At 41.8% G+C, this 18,257-nt stretch overlaps 3 protein-coding genes across 3 annotated transcripts in view; 2 read left to right on the top strand and 1 right to left on the bottom strand.

The window, feature by feature from the left end:
* LOC134217995 (ATP-dependent RNA helicase DDX54) overlaps window positions 1-18,257 on the top strand; it is a 130,002-nt gene that overhangs the window by 54,021 nt on the left and 57,724 nt on the right. The gene's annotated exons all lie outside the window — the stretch shown is intronic.
* LOC134217996 (RCC1-like G exchanging factor-like protein) lies at window positions 209-1,978 on the top strand. The gene is made up of 4 exons (XM_062696877.1): window positions 209-516; window positions 579-1,334; window positions 1,393-1,557; window positions 1,621-1,978. The coding sequence occupies exons 1-4, from the start codon at window positions 408-410 to the stop codon at window positions 1,956-1,958; spliced, it is 1,368 nt and encodes a 455-aa protein (XP_062552861.1). The 5' UTR covers window positions 209-407; the 3' UTR covers window positions 1,959-1,978.
* Window positions 16,048-17,728, bottom strand: LOC134214076 (venom serine carboxypeptidase). The gene has a single exon (XM_062693516.1). It carries the CDS (start codon window positions 17,586-17,588, stop codon window positions 16,125-16,127), a length of 1,464 nt encoding a protein of 487 aa, XP_062549500.1. The 5' UTR covers window positions 17,589-17,728; the 3' UTR covers window positions 16,048-16,124.

Here is an 18,257-nt window from a genome sequence, read left to right as displayed (position 1 = left end):
AACGGGATCCAAACATTATTCTTTGGCATAAATCCTCTGCATCTATGTTACACGTCAGATTGCACGCTTTCTTTTGCGTTGTAATTTTGCATAAAACATACACAGCAATAAATACGAATATTTGAATTGTTGAGATGATCGGAGATGGAGATGATTTGGTCACAAATGACCAAAAAAATCTGTATATTTGGCAACCTACCTGCGCCTTGGAATCGATGTAAAGAAACGCGAGAAACGTGACAAACAGCTGATTCAGTTCAGTTCTGTAGTGCTGGAAGAATAAGTTTTGTCCACAATAATTTTGAATATGCAAACCATTGAAGAATTTTTAAATCATATTTAATTAGGAATAAAGAATTTCCTAATTCAATCTACATGCCTAAAAGTACGATAGCTAGTGCTGAACAATGTTGCGGGATATGCGGTCAGGAGTTGTAAGTTGTATTTTAAATAGCCGGCGGTATACTTCTCATGCACGACGATCGGTTCTCCGGCAAGATCAATCCAAAATACCAGGTAAGGGATTTAATGTTCCGCCTTATACTTTTACCTTTCTGATTCCCGTGCTTCCATCCTAGTTCACGAGTACCCAACAGCAAAGCAAACCGACACCCGAGTGTACGTCTGGGGATTTGCCGCGACCGGTGCTCTCGGTGTGCAGACTTCGGTCAGGAAGCAATCCAAAGCGCACACGGCTGTGATAAAACATCCAAGCCGGTTGAACTTTGCCGAAAACCGAGACATAATCGATGTTGCGGCTGGTTATGGTTTCTCAGTGTTTGCGGCGAAATGCCGCGATGGCAAAAGCTTGTGGGGAACGGGAATCAATACCGATTCACAAATCGGATACCACAAACTGGGCGGAGCGCACCGGAAACCGTTCGAACTGCTCATCTACCCGGCACCGATCGACTTCACAGCCGTTGAAGGACATGAGAAGGCGGTGGAAGTGGTTAAGGTGGCCGCCGGAAGAGCCCATACATTAGCATTGCGAAAAGACGGTGTGGTGTATGCCTTTGGGAGCAATGCCTATGGTCAGTGCGGAAGAGAGATCGTGCGGGGTGAAGATTATTTCAACGCCCCGCAGATCAACAGGATTGATGAACTTGGGGGACTTAAGGACGATCCGGTTGTGGATGTTCGCTGTGGCCAGGATCATAGCTTATTCCTCACAGCCTCTGGAAGATTGTATTCTTGCGGATGGAGCGATGACGGTCAAACCGGACAGGGTAGATTCGGCCAGGTGAGCACACCATCACCAATTGAAGGTGATTTGAAAGGAGAGAAAATCTGCAAAGTGGTCGGATCTTCTGATACGGCGTTAGCTTTGAATGGTAAGTTAGACATTAATTTGTATGCACGTGGTGTCTTTTGAGATGTTATAAATTTTAGATAAGGGAGAGGTTTTTGGCTGGGGAAATACTGAATACGGTCAGTTAGTTACGGATTACGAAGAAAATCCGCAAATCAACCTACCAAGGCAATTATCCTTCTTGAGGAATTGTGGAAAAATTGTCGACGTGGCTGCCGGTGGTTCTTACTGTATGGTCCTGAATGGTAGGTATTGACTTTTATCGCACAATCTTATCCTTTTTATGTGAAGAAAATGTTTGTTTTCAGAAAACGGAGACGTCTTCACGTGGGGCTACGGAATTCTTGGATTCGGACCAAATGTTGTTCATCAAGCACAACCAACGCAGATTCCAGCAGCTCTGTTCGGTAGAAATGACTTCAACCCGAATGTCCGAGTGCGGGCAATCACGTCGGGATTGACCCATAGTGGAGCCATCAACGACCAGGACGATCTGTATATGTGGGGTCACAATCGACACGGTTGCCTGGGGTTCGGTCACAAGGAGGATCAGTTCTTTCCTCTGAAGGTGGCTGTGAGCGCACGTGTAATGAAGATCAGCTGTGGAGTCGATCACACGCTGGCTTTGTGTAAGGCGTTCGTTTAATAAATATCTTGTACCTAGTAGATGATCGAATAATGTTTATGATTATTTCTGAACAACCAAAAGTGCTCAAAATTTGAATGATGATTTGAGCCTCAAATTATGCCTCACAAAAACGTGTGGATTGAACAAGAGCTTGTAACAGAATGATTGTTGTCATCTTGGTTGCAAACCCAATTCATGGCTCATACTGGATTACACAACGTGTGGTAGCATCTTATGTGACCGCATATTATGGTAGACCGTTATGTGGTTGATGTTGATGCAGTTTTTGAAGGTCGAATCAAATCAAGAGTAGTCTTCGGATGACCAAACATAACTTCTGTTGGAGATTATCTTTCCAAAACTGGGCTTGATGCAGCGATGCCAGATTGCTTCAACATCAATTCCGTAGATTAACTCAAAAATTTTGGCCAGCCCTATTTCGGCGCACATCCACGATACAAGATAGCAATAAGACCACTAAACTACAACATTTATAGTTACTGGTCTTGTTATATCCTAATTTTCATGAAAATCCAAAAACGAAAAAGATTACTAGGCACGGTGCCCTATACAGATTTCCATACTCGTCATAAAGGCAATTGGCAGTTGCTATACATATTTTTGAAGTAACTGTTTCCAACGCTGAGACTATCATTTCCGCATTTTATTTATAGAACTTTTATTGATTCAACATAGAATCAGTTTAACATTACGGACTTCCTAATTTTCAGGACAACTTCAATTATAAAGCTGATTACTTGGCTCTTTAGTACTAATAGGTTTGAGCATTCTTGAATATCGTCCCTACATGGGAACAATCCCGAGAAAAGTTTTCCTATTTTAACCTTCCGGGACTCGCATGGTCCTGAATCGCTCACGCAGGCCCGCCCCTGTTGTGAACGACAAGCGAGCTTTTTTCGAAGGTGTTGTACTTTTTACAACGGTGCGAGTCCCGGAAGGTTAAAGACGGAAATGCTCCGATGACAATCCGTAACTACGATATAAGCAAGGATAGCGTTGGGCAAAGGTGTATAAGAGTAAGACTGCACAGATAGAAAAAAACTGGATCCTTTCTACTGATTACACCTGTTGGAGTGAATCCAGTTGGGCTATGCAACTGGTAGTTTAGTTTTCTCAAATTTATGCAGATCTCTCTTCAGTATAGGCAGATGATGAAGTTTTCATTACTTAGGAGATCATCTTGACCATTGTAAATTAGTATGTACTGGCGGTACCAGAGTTGTGATAATGTTCGTTCACCAGCAATTTTGACGTAATTAGTTCATTCATAATTTGGCCAGTACAGAAGTTAAACAAAACCCTATTTTGACGCTGAAATTAAGATAGGAGCCAAGAAAATCCCCTAAAATATCGACATAATAATCCATATTTGGTGCAAAAAATCCTCGAAAAAATCTTGGAATATTCATCCTGGTGTTATTTCATATATTTATCCAGAAATGCTTCGGAAAGTCTTCCAGGAAACATTTAAAATAATTCTATATGCAATACTCCCAGGAATTAATTCGGTAAGCCATACACATATTTCTACCTTCAACTTTTTTAAAGGAATTCCTTCGGAATTTAGATATTTCATTAAAAATTATTCCAGGAATTCATTTTAAAATTCCAACATTCATTCATTTAATTAGTTAACATCTAAACAGATAACACTGAATCAACAATTTGACGCCACAATATACGGTTCAAGGCCGCATCTCTCCATCCTCGGATACGCCCCACGCTCGCCAAGTCGTTCTGCACCTGGTCTGCCCATCTCGCTCGCTGCGCTCCACGCCGTCTTGTACCTGCCGGATCGGAAGCGAACACCATCTTTGCAGGGTTGCTGTCCGGCATTCTTGCAACATGCCCTGCCCATCGTACCCTTCCGGCTTTAGCTACCTTCTGGATACTGGGTTCGCCGTAGAGTTGGGCGAGCTCGTGGTTCATTCTTCGCCGCCACACACCGTCTTCTTGCACACCGCCAAAGATGGTCCTAAGCACCCGTCTCTCGAATACTCCGAGTGCTTGCAAGTCCTCCTCGAGCATTGTCCATGTTTCATGTCCGTAGAGGACAACCGGTCTTATAAGCGTCTTGTACATGACACATTTGGTGCGGTGGCGAATCTTTTTCGACCGCAGTTTCTTCTGGAGCCCGTAGTAGGCCCGACTTCCACAGATGATGCGCCTTCGTATTTCTCGACTAACGTTGTTGTCAGCCGTTAGCAAGGATCCGAGGTAGACGAATTCCTCGACCACCTCGAAGGTATCCCCGTCTATCGTAACACTGCTTCCCAGGCGGGCCCTGTCGCGCTCGGTTCCGCCCACAAGCATGTACTTTGTCTTTGACGCATTCACCACCAGTCCAACTTTTGTTGCTTCACGTTTCAGGCGGGTGTACAGTTCTGCCACCTTTGCAAATGTCCGGCCGACAATGTCCATGTCATCCGCGAAGCAAATAAATTGACTGGATCTGTTGAAAATCGTACCCCGGCTGTTACACCCGGCTCTCCGCATGACACCTTCTAGCGCAATGTTGAACAACAGGCACGAAAGTCCATCACCTTGTCTTAGTCCCCGGCGCGATTCGAACGAACTGGAGTGTTCGCCCGAAATCTTCACACAGTTTTGCACACCATCCACCGTTGCTTTGATCAGTCTGGTAAGCTTCCCAGGAATGCTTTTCTCGTCCATAATTTTTCCATAGCTCTAAGAGGTCTATACTGTCGTATGTAGCCTTAAAATCAATGAACAGATGATGCGTTGGGACTTGGTACTCACGGCATTTTGAAGGATTTGCCGTACAGTAAAGATCTGGTCCGTTGTCGAGCGGCCGTCAACGAAGCCGGCTTGATAACTTCCCACGAACTCGTTCACTAATGGTGACAGACGACGGAAGATGATCTGGGATATCACTTTGTAGGCGGCATTAAGGATGGTGATCGCTCGAAAGTTCTCACACTTCAGTTTGTCGCCTTTCTTGTAGATGGGGCATATAACCCCTTCCTTCCACTCCTCTGGTAGCTGTTCGGTTTCCCAGATTCTGACTATCAGTTTGTGCAGGCAAGTGGCCAGCTTTTCCGGGCCCATCTTGATGAGCTCAGCTCCGATACCATCCTTACCAGCTGCTTTATTGGTCTTTAGCTGTTGAATGGCATCCTTAACTTCCCTCAAGGTGGGGGCTGGTTGGCTTCCATCGTCCGCTGAACTGACGTAATCATCTCCTCCGCTGCTTTGACTTTCACTGCCTGTACTCTCAGCGCCATTCAGATGTTCCTCGTAGTGCTGCTTCCACCTTTCGATCACCACACGTTCGTCCGTCAAGATGCTCCCATCCTTATCCCGGCACATTTCGGCTCGCGGCACGAAGCCTTTGCGGGATGCGTTGAGCTTCTGATAGAACTTGCGTGTATCTTGAGAACGGCACAGCTGTTCCATCTCCTCTTCCTCTTCCAACATACTTCTTTTAAAAAAATCTCCGTAAATGAATTAAGAAATTGTTATCGGAAACTCACTAACTTCCAGAAAATTTCTTTGGAAATTTTCTATAGGAAAACCAAATTCCGCAAGGAATTCTTCTGGAAATTCTTTCAGAAATTCTAAGGATTTTTAACGGAAATCTTCCAAAAAGTCCTTATGTAACATTTTCAGAAATTCCTACAGGAATTCGTTAAGAAATAATTTCATTAATTCCCAGAGCAATCGCTGCAGCGAAAATTATATTTTTTCTGAAATGTATCTAGCTGAATTCCCTCCAAATAGAAATGATTTTTTTTAGGAATGGAAAAAAAATTGTTAAGACGAATATCCGAACGAATTACAAAAGGAATTTCTAAAGGATTTTTGTAAAATAAATTCTTAACCTTCCGGGACTCGCATGGTCCTGGATCGGTCACGCAGTTCCGCCTCTGTTGTAAACGACACGCAAGCTTTTTTTCGGAGGTGTTGTACTTTTTACAATGATGCGAGTCCTGGAAGGTTTTTTTTTTTTTTTTTTCGTTTCTTTCTTAAAGAGACTTTCAGCCCGAGGCTGGCTCGTCTCCGAATATCCTGGAAGGTTAAATTTCTTCAAGAATTCTTTGGATATTCAGCTAAGAGTTCTTCTCCAGAGATTTCTTTGGAGAACCCTCACGAAATTACTCCAAAAATAAATCCTGAGTATTCTTGGGAAATTCCTCCAGATATTCATTTGAAAGTCTAATAATTTGGAAATTCTCTTAGAACTTTCTTCAGAACTGCCTCCAGCATATTTATTTTAGAGAACCTTAGGGAGTTTTATATGGATTTCTTAGAATTTTCAGAGGATTTCCCATAGAATCTTCTGGAGAAATTCACAAAGGATATTGAAAGGATGGAAGAATGTTCAATGAAAATTATTTGGAACTCCTGGTGGAGCTCCCGAAAGTATTTCTGAAGGAATTTACAAATGATTTTTAGAAAGATTTTCCAAAGAAAAACCCGAACGGATTTTCTAAAAGTATTCTTAAAGGAATTTCTGAGAAAATTTCTAAAGAAATTTTGGATGAAGTTTCTAAAAGAATTCCGGATGAAATCCTGAAGGAATTTTTGAAATAATTTACGATTAAGGTCTGCCTAGTTTCTCCAGATATTTCTTTGAGAATAACGTCAGGATTTCCTCCAGGAAAATTTCATTTGCTCATCTGTGTGTTCTATATTTATAGCACTAGGTAGTTAGAATTAAATGAGGTAAAAATCATTAATAAATTAAAAATTACAGATACTTCAATTGAAATTAAAAGTGCACTTTAAAAAAAAAATCCGTAGATTTCCGCAGTAATTTTAAAATTTCCGTAGTTTTTAGCACTCAATTCCGTTAATCTACGGACATTTCCGTAGATCTGGCATCGCTGGCTTGGTGTTGTACGATACACTTGGAGAAATGTTTGTAGACCATTGGCTGATGATATGTTTTCCCCATCTGAGAATTTTCGCAGTGAACGTCTGAGAGTGTCCACAAAACGCTCCACCTGTTTATTTGATTGTAGATGATAGGGGGCAGTACGGATGTGAATGACATCGGAATACTCACAGAGCTGTTGCCTGCCTAGGATGTGGTGGGGTTTGACAGTGGGCTCTGTTAAACTTATATAAAAAGCTGCATGTATCCGCCACGGGAGTGACACTTGTATACCTCCCCTACAGTTTGTTTCGTAGCCAACATTGAAAATTCCGCACTGACAGCCATAAGCGTAATCACGGGAAGGAAAGAGATAGGTGCGATCCACACTGACAGTTCCATAAACGAAAAGCAAGCAGATGAAAAGAGACTGCATCCATACTACGAAAACACAACCAAAACATCAGACCCCCGGTATCCGCAAGTAGGCTCCGCCTAAGCGACCGTGTCCCGCTCAAAGCGCACAAGCTCATGCCCTGGTGTCAGATGGGACGCTAAACAGACCTGACGAGACAGGAGGTTTGCGCAGGCCCAATAAGCCGCCTTTAAAAACAACTATTGACGAATTTCGCGCCAACCCTTCTATGGGGCTGGCAGCACCATCTCAGAATCGAATGAAACTTGGTGGGCATAAAGATATGGTATTTCTAAGCCACTCTGCATACTTAGTTTTTCAAAAATTGTCAAGAGTAACATTTGATGAGGGCCTAATTTTTTTTCATGGATTTTTTATAAATCTATGTCTCTAAAATGACAAGACCTACAAAAAGTGTGGTATGGCGGACTGTCGTGAAATTCCCAGAAGTTTTTGGAAAAATATCCAAAAATAAAATACCGATTTCTACACTGAAAAAATTAGTTTTAAAAAGTAAAATCGAGATTACAAAAAACCTCATCTCAGAAATCGATGAAATTGTTTCTTCAGATAGGTATTTTAATTATCTAACTTTTCTGGGAATAATGTTCCTGTGACATATTTAAGGAAAAAAAGTTTTGCTAACAAAAACTTTTTTCATGTCCATATTGAGTGAAAATTTATCAGCGTGTTTTATGCCTACAGCGCCAATTATAGGTTCAGCAGTCTATCATCAACCAACGACACATTTTGGACGTATAAACATTTGTTTGGGAAGCAATTTAGCATAATCTAACATAATTGTGGACCAACATTTGAAAATGGTTTATGTTTTATTTGACTTTTTGTATCGAAGTAACTTAAAAACAATTACAAAAAAATAATGTTGTTTTTCAGCAAAGGCTAACCACTGAACGGTGTAATTTAGAAACCGTTATAAAGCCTGTAGATGATTTTGTATCGTATTTTATTGAAAAAATTGATAACCTTATAACTTATGACATTATTTGCAAACAACAAAACACTTGTACTGTTAGATTTATCTGAAAATTATCCATTCATTATCCAAAATGCTGCTCAAGGTTGGAATAATTCGCAGGCAACAATACATACGAAGTTTACTTTAAAAGAAACGGTTAATTAGAAAACGTTAGCTTTATTAATCAGAAGTAATGACCCATGACACAAAAGCTGTTCACTTATTCATTTCAAAATTAATTGACTTTTTGAAACAGTCGATCGATTTTCAAAAATTACTTTTGTGTCTGGGTGAGCTGCAGCACATTATAAAAATAAAAGGAACTTTGCAAGTCTGTGTAATTTAAATTCAAAACATGGCTTAGAAGCAGAATAGCACTTTTTTACAACATCGCACGGAAAAGGCCCTTGCGAAGCTATTGGTGGCACTCTCAAACGAATGGCAAAACGAGCAACTCTTACCAAAGATTATGGAAATACTATCAAGACTCCTCGGGAGTTGTACGAATGGGCGAATGGGCACGTTTTCAATCAAACAAAAATATCACTATATTACATTTCTGTTATATCACGAATGAGCAATACCGCCATCGAGGGTGGCAATAGGTCTGGGGGTGAGAATGGGTCATCGTTCTCACCGCGAGCATGGAGGGCGTAGAGCAAAATCGTTCAAAAAGGTCTCTTATATTTTTGTCTTCTTGTCCTCAGATACATCCATTCTGCAAGCATTCTAAGTAGTTGAAACAGTGACCCATTCTCAGCCCCATTTGACCCATTGTCACCCCCGACGACAGTACTCAACAAAAGTTTGATGGACTATTCAAAAAAGCAAAAACTATAATTGGCACACAAAAGCCTCATTCTTTTATACCAATCGCTCATAATAAAATCCTGGCTAAAAATATTCCAACTCAGATGAAGACCCAAAAGTTTAACAAATAAAATTGAAGAAAAAATTAAAAAAATGCGAAAATTTATTATTCTTTAAATGTGCGTTTACCGGGTATCCCCCTAATGAAATTACCAACCGAGCTTCATCGCTTGGAATCAAAATGTTTATCTGATTAAAAAAATCGACCTCCAAACGCTCTTTTATGTTTCAGATTTTACAGTTTAGACAAATTTACAATAGTCCATCAAACATCACAATTTTGTAAATCTGGTCATTTGTGTGTAACATTGATATAAGCAATCTAGGAAAATATACGCCCTTTCCAAATGTTGGTCCACATTAATGTTAGATTATGCTAAATTGCTTCCTAAACAATTTTTTATACTTCCACTTATACTATACTGGTTGATGATAGACTGCTGAACCTATAATTGGCGCTGTAGGCATAAAACACGCTGATAAATTTTCACTCAATATGGACATGAAAAAAGTTTTTGTTAGAAAAACTTTTTTTCCTTAAATATGTCACAGGAACATTATTCCCAGAAAAGTTAGATAATTAAAATACCTATCTGCAGAAAAAATTTCATCGATTTCTGAGATGAGGTTTTTTTGTAATATCGATTTTAATTTTTAAAACTAATTTTTTTCGTGTAGAAATCGGTATTTAATTTTTTGGATATTTTTTCAAAAAACTTCTGGGAATTTCACGACAGTCCGCCATACCACACTTTTTTGTAGGTCTTGTCATTTTAGAGTTACATAGATTTATAAAAAATCCATGAAAAAAAATTAGGCCCTCATCAAATGTTACTCTTGACAATTTTTGAAAAACTAAGTATGCAGAGTGGCTTAGAAATACCATATCTTTATGCCCACCAAGTTTCATTCGATTCTGAGATGGTGCTGCCAACCACTGGTCGAGTTGGTGCGAAATTCGTCTATTACGAACGACATAGAAGATAATACGACTCGATACAATCGGCAACGACCTAGGCGACGAATCACGATTGGAAGCTTGGAACATGGAACTGCAAGTCTCTAGGCTCCGCAGGCTGCGTCAGGATAATCTACGATGAATTACATCCCCGCAACTTCGACGTCGTAGTGCTGCAGGAAATCTGCTGGACAGGATAGAAAGTGTGGAAAAGCGGAGCTTCGAGCGGCTACCTTCTACCAAAGCTGTGACACCACCAATGAGCTGGGAACCGGCTTCATAGTGCTGGGAAAGATGCACCAACGTTTGATTGGGTGACAGCCAATCATCGCAAGGATGTGCAAACTGAGGATAAAAGGGCGTTTCTTCAACTATAACATCATCAACGTGCACTACCCACACGAAAGGAGACCCGACTATGAGAAAGAAGCGTTGTACGCACAGCTGGGGCAGAGATACGATGAATGCCCACCGCGGGACGTCAAAATCGTCATCGGCGACATGACCGCTCAAGTAGGAAGGGAGGAAATGTATAGACTGGTCATCGGACCGGATAGTCTGCATACCGTATCGAACGACAACGGTAAAAAATGCATAAACTTTGCAGCCTCCCGCGGAATGGTAGTCCGAAGCACTTTCTTCCCCGCAGGCACAAGGCCACATGGAAATCACCTAATCATGAAACGGAAAACCTAATCGATTACGTTCTAATCGGCTGTAAATACTTCTCGGACATCACGAACCTACGCACTTACCGCAGCGCGAATATTGAATCCGACCACTACCTCGTTGCAGTATGTCTGCGCTCAAAACTCTCGACGGTGTACAACACGCGTCGGAGTCGTCCGCCACGACTAAAAATTGGGCGGCTACAAGACGGTAGACTAGCCCAAGACTACGCGCAGCAACTGGAAGTGGCATTCCCAACGGAACAGCAGCTAGGCGCAGCGTCTCTTGAAGATGGCTGGAGAGATATTCGATCCGCCATTGGAAGCACCACAGCCGCTGCACTAGGCACGGTGCACCCGGATCAGAGAAACGACTGGTATGACGGCGAATGTGAGCAGTTAGTTGAGGAGAAGAATGCAGCATGGGCGAAATTTCTGCAAACGATACAAACGGGCGTGGAACAGACAAAATCGATTTTTCGGAGGAAAAAGCGCCAGCAGGAAGATCGAGACCGGGAAGAGACGGAGCAACTTCTTCTACTTCTTATTGGCATTAGATCCCCACACTGGGACAGAGCCGCCTCGCAGCTTAGTGTTCATTAAGCACTTCCACAGTTATTAACTGCGAGGTTTCTAAGCCAGGTTACCATTTTTGCATTCGTATATCATGAGGCTAGCACGATGATACTTTTATGCCCAGGGAAGTCGAGACAATTTCCAATACGAAAATTGCCTAGAACGGCACCGGGAATCGAACCCAACCACCCTCAGCATGGCCTGCTTTGTAGCCGCGCGTCTTACCGCACGGAGACGGAGCAACTGTACTATGCTAATAACGCACGAAAGTTCTATGAGAAGTTGAACCGTCCACGTAAGGGCCACGGGCTACAGCCCGATATGTGTAAGGACATAATTGGAAACCTTCTCACGAACGAGCGTGAGGTGATCCAAAGGTGACGGTATGGTAATGAACCTAGGAGCACGACTTCCGGCCCCGAACCTCCAGTAAATCCAGGAGGAGATCGACCGGTTGAAAAACAATACAGCCCCTGGAGTTGACCAACTACCAGGAGAGTTGTTTGAACACGGTGGTGAGGCACTGGGTAGAGCGCTGCACTGGGTCATTATCAAGATTTGGGACGATGAGGTTCTGCCGCAGGAGTGGATGGAAGGTATCGTGTGTCCCATCTACAAAAAGGGCGATAATCTGGATTGCAGTAACTACCGCGCAATTACATTGCTGAACGCCACGAATACAACGTGCTCACACTTCATCTATTTATCGACTTCAAAGCCGCACATGATACAATCGATTGGGACCAGCTATGGCAACTAATGAACGAACACGGATTTTCGGATAAACTGGAATCCGATGGATCGGTTGATGTGCGTAGTCCTTCAAAAAGCGCAGAGGGTTACGGCAAGGTGATGCCTGCTATTCAACATCGCTCTGGAGGGAGTAATACGAAGGGTAGGGATTGACACGAGTGGTACGATTTTCACGAAGTCCGCCGAGTTGTTTGGTTTCTCCGACGACATTGATATTATAGCAAGCAACTTTGAGAGGATGGATGAAGCCTACATCATACTGAAGCTAAACGGATTGGACTAGTCAATAACACGTCGAAGACGAAGTACATGATAGGAAGAGGCTCAAGAGAGGACAAGATTGTATTGGTGGTGACGAAATCGAGGTGGTCGAAGAATTCGTGTACTTGAGCTCACTGGTGACCTCCGATAACGATACCAACAAAAAAAATTCCGGAACGCATCATGGCAGGAAATCGTACGTACTTTGGTCTCCGCAAAACGCTCTGATAGAATAGAGTTCGCCGCCGTACCAAACTGACTATCTACAAAACACTTATTAGACCGGTAGTTCTCTATGGACACGAGACCTGGACGATGCTCGTGGAGGACCAACGCGCACTTGGAGTTTTCGAAAGGAAAGTACTATGCTGCGTAGTATCTATGGCAGGGTGCAGTTGAGTGCAGCACCGAGTGCAGGACCGAGTTGAAAGGAGAATACTTTTATTTACTGCGCAGGCCACTTCGATAGTCTGAGACATAAATAAACAAAATAATATTTTTTTTTTTTTTTTTCTTTATTAATGTGTTTTTCAAAAAATAATAAAATGTTTGGCGAACTTTGACTTCGCTCCCGACAGGTCAAACCAAAATCAAACCGCTTTGATTGTTTGCAACCGAGCCGCCAACTGTTAAATGGTTGTCCGAACAGCTTCACACACGGTCAAACAAAGTAGCAACCAAAGCATTTTCTTGGGGGCGGAGTCAATGTTGTTCCAACCAGGGTTCTTATATCTTGGTTCCAACGTGTTTGAGCGTGTGTATGCTAAATAATGAGTAGCTTGAAATAACTCAAAGTTGATCCTCATTCTTTTGATCAAAAAATGGAACCGAGCGGGGTGGGAACTACTTCGAGCTGCTTCAAGCTACTCATTAGACAGCTCTAATCAGAACGTGGTCTATTTGTGATTCTGTCTGCAATGGTGGTCTCCAGGTGTACTGATACGCAAGATGGTGCTGCAAGTAAGGTTACGAATGGTAATATCGTGGCTTGGGGCCTTGGGCAGCTGTCGTACGTCCTTATGTACATGCGTCCTTATTGTAGTGGTAGCAATGAAGTTATTTAATAAAAAATAAGAAATTAAAGTTAAACAAAATTCAGTATTATTTAAATGTTATACATCTTTGGATATCACAAATTCTTGAACATGCGATGTAACCAAGTTATGAAAGCTCACTTCAAGACAAAATTTTCAAAACGACTTATCTGCTTTTGTAAACAATGATTCAAACGAAGATTTGACGAATCTGATAGCTCTCCCACGTAAACCAACACCATCAGCAGGTAGCGGAATCCTTCACCTACCTATTGATGGTGTTGGTTTGCGTGGGAGAGCTATCAGATTCGTCAAATCGTCGTTTGAATCTTTGTTAACAAAAGCAGATAAGTCGTTTTGAAAATTTTGTTTTGAGTTATATTGCAACTAATGAACTTGAAGGCATTAATGGTAAGATATGGCAACAAGGTATGAATGGCACGAATGGAGTGGCATTGGTAGGCAGCGATTAAGCGGGTGGTACCGCCCCTGCTGGTCGAAATGTCGCCGGATGTAGCAGTTCCCGATGACGATCAAGTCAGAGAGCAGATAGAACTGCTCTCTACTTGGATTGTCGTTCGGAGGTAGGGGAAACTGGGGTAATATGCACCTCCGGAGCAAAACGACCCTTTGACGTTTTTGAGAACATTATCGGCAGTTTTTTGAGAGTATTCACAACAGTACATGTAGTTCGGATCTCGAACTATAAACTCAGAAGTAAATTTTCTCGAAAGTATGTCTGAAACACTGTCAAAAATGCCCAGTTTACCCTAGCAGCATTAGCTCCGATGAGGAGCTTTGGTTGGTCTGGTCGCGATACTTATCATCATCAGTGCTTTCGGAGTGTGGGCTGTGGACGTAGATTATATAAAAAAAAACCAGATTAATCCACCTAGCGGTGATGATACCTTTCTCGTGCATCGTAAAATGTACTGAAAAAATCACATAAGAAAGGTCAAAAAAGCACTTTAGGGGGATAGATCGCATATTTTCTATCATTTTGCATGTTTTTGCATTAATTACTATACATTCCCACCATTGTTAAAAAAAGTTTTTGATTTTTTTTTTCCAAGAGGGGACCCTTGGGAAAAAAACAATGATTTTTCAATAATTCCGAAATGCAATGTCCGATCAGGCCAATTTTCAATAGCAAACAATGGGACCGCAATCCCCGTCGAATGCAAATTGTTGCGAGTAAATCGGGTAATGCTAAGTTCCAAAAAGTGTGTCTACAAAATTTGTACACATACACACACACACATACATACATACATACACACAAACATACATCACCTAAATTCGTCGAGCTGAGTCGATTGGTATATAACACTGTGGGTCTCCGAGCCTTCTATCAAAAGTTTGGTTTTGGAGTGATCATATAGCCTTTACGTATACTTAGTATATACGAGAAAGGCAAAACGCTGCTTTTTTTCAATTTCGTTTATTTGATAGGCTCAGATGTCGTAGGGTAAAGTGCCCAATAGTGGACCCCCAATCAATAATGGACCCTTCAGCCATTTTTGCATTATTACAACACAATATAAACATTTTGCTATGAAATTCCATCAGGAGAACCTTCCTTACAGTCCTATGATTTGATTACATGCATTGGAAATGCTGTGCAAAGTAAAATTAGATGATTTTTTACAATTCTATAAAAAATGAACACGAGAGTGGTCATTATAAAAATATTTTGTGGGGTCCATAATAGGGAAGAAGAACGTCCCGAAACGAAACATGAAAATCAAATGAAGTGTCGACTATAGGGAAGCAATTTCCTATTATGGGCCCCCAGGGGGTCTACTACAAGGCGAATTCAGTCAGACTTTAAAATGCTAATTTCAACGAAAAACGTCGTGTATTTGATTGTTTCATGTATTTATCGTGAAGAGGAGATGCAGAACTTGTTATTAAATATCAAGCAGAATTAATTTGTTGAAAATTTCTACTCCTTATGACAGGAAGAGCCAAATTCCGTCCGTCAAAAAACGCGTCGCAATGTTCAGCGGGAAATTTTTCACTTCGCCATACTTCCACAGTACTACAGCTAATTCATGGTCAGGAACCTCAGGGGGTAGATCGTGCACCCGCACATATTGAAAGTAGTCCCCCGCATGAGACATGCATACAGCGGCGTCTCTTCCATCCGCATAATGGAAAAATTAGATCCTCCGAGTTGGAAGTCAATGCATGCAGCAATGCTTCCTCAGTTTTAAACTTGATGAACACGGCTTTCTCTTGCGATATTCTATAAACAGCCTCAATTTGGCCGTAATCCGTCTCCAACATCTTCACAAAATGAACAATTTCGCTCATGTTTGGCTTCTCACTGCCAATCGGGAAAGTAAACTCTATTGTGTTTTTAACCTCACACATCGCGACGACAAAAGCGATCGAAATGATGGCAAAGACAATGTACTGAAAAACCGTGTAACAAATAACTTGTTACTCTGTTGAGAGCTAAAACAGACTGAAAACGCTGTGGTTGATAATAGTGCTGTCCAATGAGCAGCTCGAAGTAGCTCGAAGTTGTTCCTGTCACGCTCATGCCCGTTTGTTGACAAAAAAGAACGAGCAGGACGGGAACAACTTCGAGCTACTTCGAGCTGCTCATTGGACAGCACTAATGTCTAAACGCATCTGATCCGGCTGATACGTGCGGAATTCTTTTTATGATTTAATGAAAACTTTGAACTACGTCATAAATCTTTTAAAATGCAAACTGAAACAAACGCTTTTCTACGAATGTAAATTAAATGTATTTATTTTTCCATCTTCAATATTCACTAAACAATAACAGCATGCTGTTAACTTAACCGTTTCTAGCATAACTTTTACCGTGGGTAAGTCTCATCAGTAGATCAAGGGCCCACTTGGGTTGATCTTTGGGAACCATATGTCCGGCGTTTCGTACCAACACCTCTACCAAGTTGCCAGCTTCTTTCGCATATCCGGCGATTTCACCGTCCACCTTCCATATGTAGCGTGGTGCTTTTTTATATTGATCCCGAGCAGGGAAGTTCAGCTTCTGAACGAAGTTCATAGTCAACGGGTAGGCCACAATAATGTCCAGTTGACCGTTGTAGATAACTACGCGGTACGCGTTCAACAGTTCTTCCAAATATGGCACCACCGACTTCATCACGTCCAGCTTCAGATGTTCCTCGACCTTGTTTTCGCTGTCCAACTCGTGGAAGGTATTGTTTCCAACATGAATTGCTTTCCGAGTCTCCGGTTGCTCCAAGAATTTGACCATGTAATCGTCCTTGGGGTCTGGTTTTGTTTGCAAATAGTTAAAATAGGTCTCGAAGCCAGACACATTCTTGAACAAAGATCCACTGGAATACATATCTCCGTTGATCAGCGCATCAAACGCCTCGAATGCACAATTCAAATCGCCTTTGGAAATACAGTCTCGGCCTTTCTTTTCGTACTCGTGGAATTTGTCACGGGCATTGGAATCAATCAGACCCAGCTGGTAGAGATAGTCTCCGTAGACGAGTTGGTGGAATGGATCACACAACCCATTACCGATTGCCAGTCCCTTTAGATTGATTTTGATCTTCGCGTTGTCATTATTGCGATGGATGGCATGAGATACAGCTGGGACGTATTTTCCTCCATAGGACTCGCCGGTAACGTAAAAATTGCGATTCTGCAATTCGGGAAACAGTTGGAAGAACTGCACCAACGCCTTGTGAAGGTTTTCTCCAACTTGGGTTTCATTCGTGCTGTACCCTTCATCGTGATCGGTGAAGCTGAAACCCGTGCCGACTGGGTTGTCGAAATAGATCACATGATGACTGAGGTGCCACGAATATTTCCTTGCATGCAATTTCAGTTTGTTATCCACCGAAAACGGCCCATTTTCAGTGAACAGGCCATACATCGAAGAAGCACCTGGACCTCCTTGCAGCCAGATAACCACCGGAGCATCTTTGTTCTGATCATTTTGTGCGGCAAAGTACCAGAAGAAAAGATTGGAGTTTAACTTTTCATCCACGGTCAGATATCCCGAGTAGCTGACGATGTCTTCTGGGATGGCTTCGCTGTTCACATGCGACAAATTGCGCCCGGCTTCTGTAGAACCATTTTTAATGAAGGGTGTCAGAAAAAGCGGTTCGCCAACGTCTTCGTCGTTGGTATCGTATTGGGAGCGATACTTTTGCAGATGCTGGTAGCTTGGATAGGGATTGACAAACAGCTTGGCACACGCGATCCCAACGATGCACATAAACACAATTGCCGGGAAAGGCCCGCCTATATGGGCTCTCATCTTTCAATCCACACAACTAACTGTGCTGTGAGAGATAATTCAATTAAATACTTTTTGATGGAATTTAGACGAAGAGTGTAGAAGACACTATGGACACGTCCGTGCGGAGCAAAGTATAGATGAAAACTGATGAAGCAGTCAGTTAGGAGGACATACAACAGACAGAGTTAATTTCTATGTAGGTGATGTAGGTAGAATACATGCAAACATAGGAAGAAATGTGCAAGCAAACGACTTTTTCTATCGTCGTGCTGTTCCGAGACTTTTCTTTGAAAAAAATTACAATGGATTACCTTATAATAGTTGAAAATATGGTGCTTAATGAGATTGATGCAAGTTTGGTTTTGTAGATCTATGGGGGCTTAAGCTTAAGTTAGTTAGCATTGATATCAATTTTCAACATATAACATAATTAATTACTGAAAAAAATTTAAGACAAAAGTGTTATCTGACATATTCATCCTATCATAATGAAATGAGTGGAAGACAAATGAGCTTGTTTCTCATTTCTGAGAAAGATTCCTTGGTGAAATTGGACTTGGTGTTAATTATGAAAAGGCAATCAGAGGCATCTAGGTAAGCTGGATATGCACAACAACGGAAAGCCACCAGAATATCAATCAAAGTAATCGTGGTGCTTCGCCAGCAGTCAAAGACATGTGGTCATTC

This window comes from Armigeres subalbatus, chromosome 2, assembly GCF_024139115.2.
Source record: "Armigeres subalbatus isolate Guangzhou_Male chromosome 2, GZ_Asu_2, whole genome shotgun sequence".
NCBI lineage: Eukaryota > Metazoa > Arthropoda > Insecta > Diptera > Culicidae > Armigeres > Armigeres subalbatus.
Note: the sequence above shows the minus strand (reverse complement) of the source record. Positions and strands in the feature narration are given on the sequence as shown.

Excerpts from the sequence above, each read along its gene's own strand:
- LOC134217996 (XM_062696877.1), top strand. The coding sequence starts at position 408 with ATGTTGCGGGATATGCGGTCAGGAGTTGTAAGTTGTATTTTAAATAGC. Across the intron at positions 517-578 it reads AGATCAATCCAAAATACCAG|TTCACGAGTACCCAACAGCA; the intron begins GTAAGGGATTTA and ends CTTCCATCCTAG. Across the intron at positions 1,335-1,392 it reads TACGGCGTTAGCTTTGAATG|ATAAGGGAGAGGTTTTTGGC; the intron begins GTAAGTTAGACA and ends TATAAATTTTAG.
- LOC134214076 (XM_062693516.1), bottom strand. The coding sequence starts at position 17,588 with ATGAGAGCCCATATAGGCGGGCCTTTCCCGGCAATTGTGTTTATGTGC.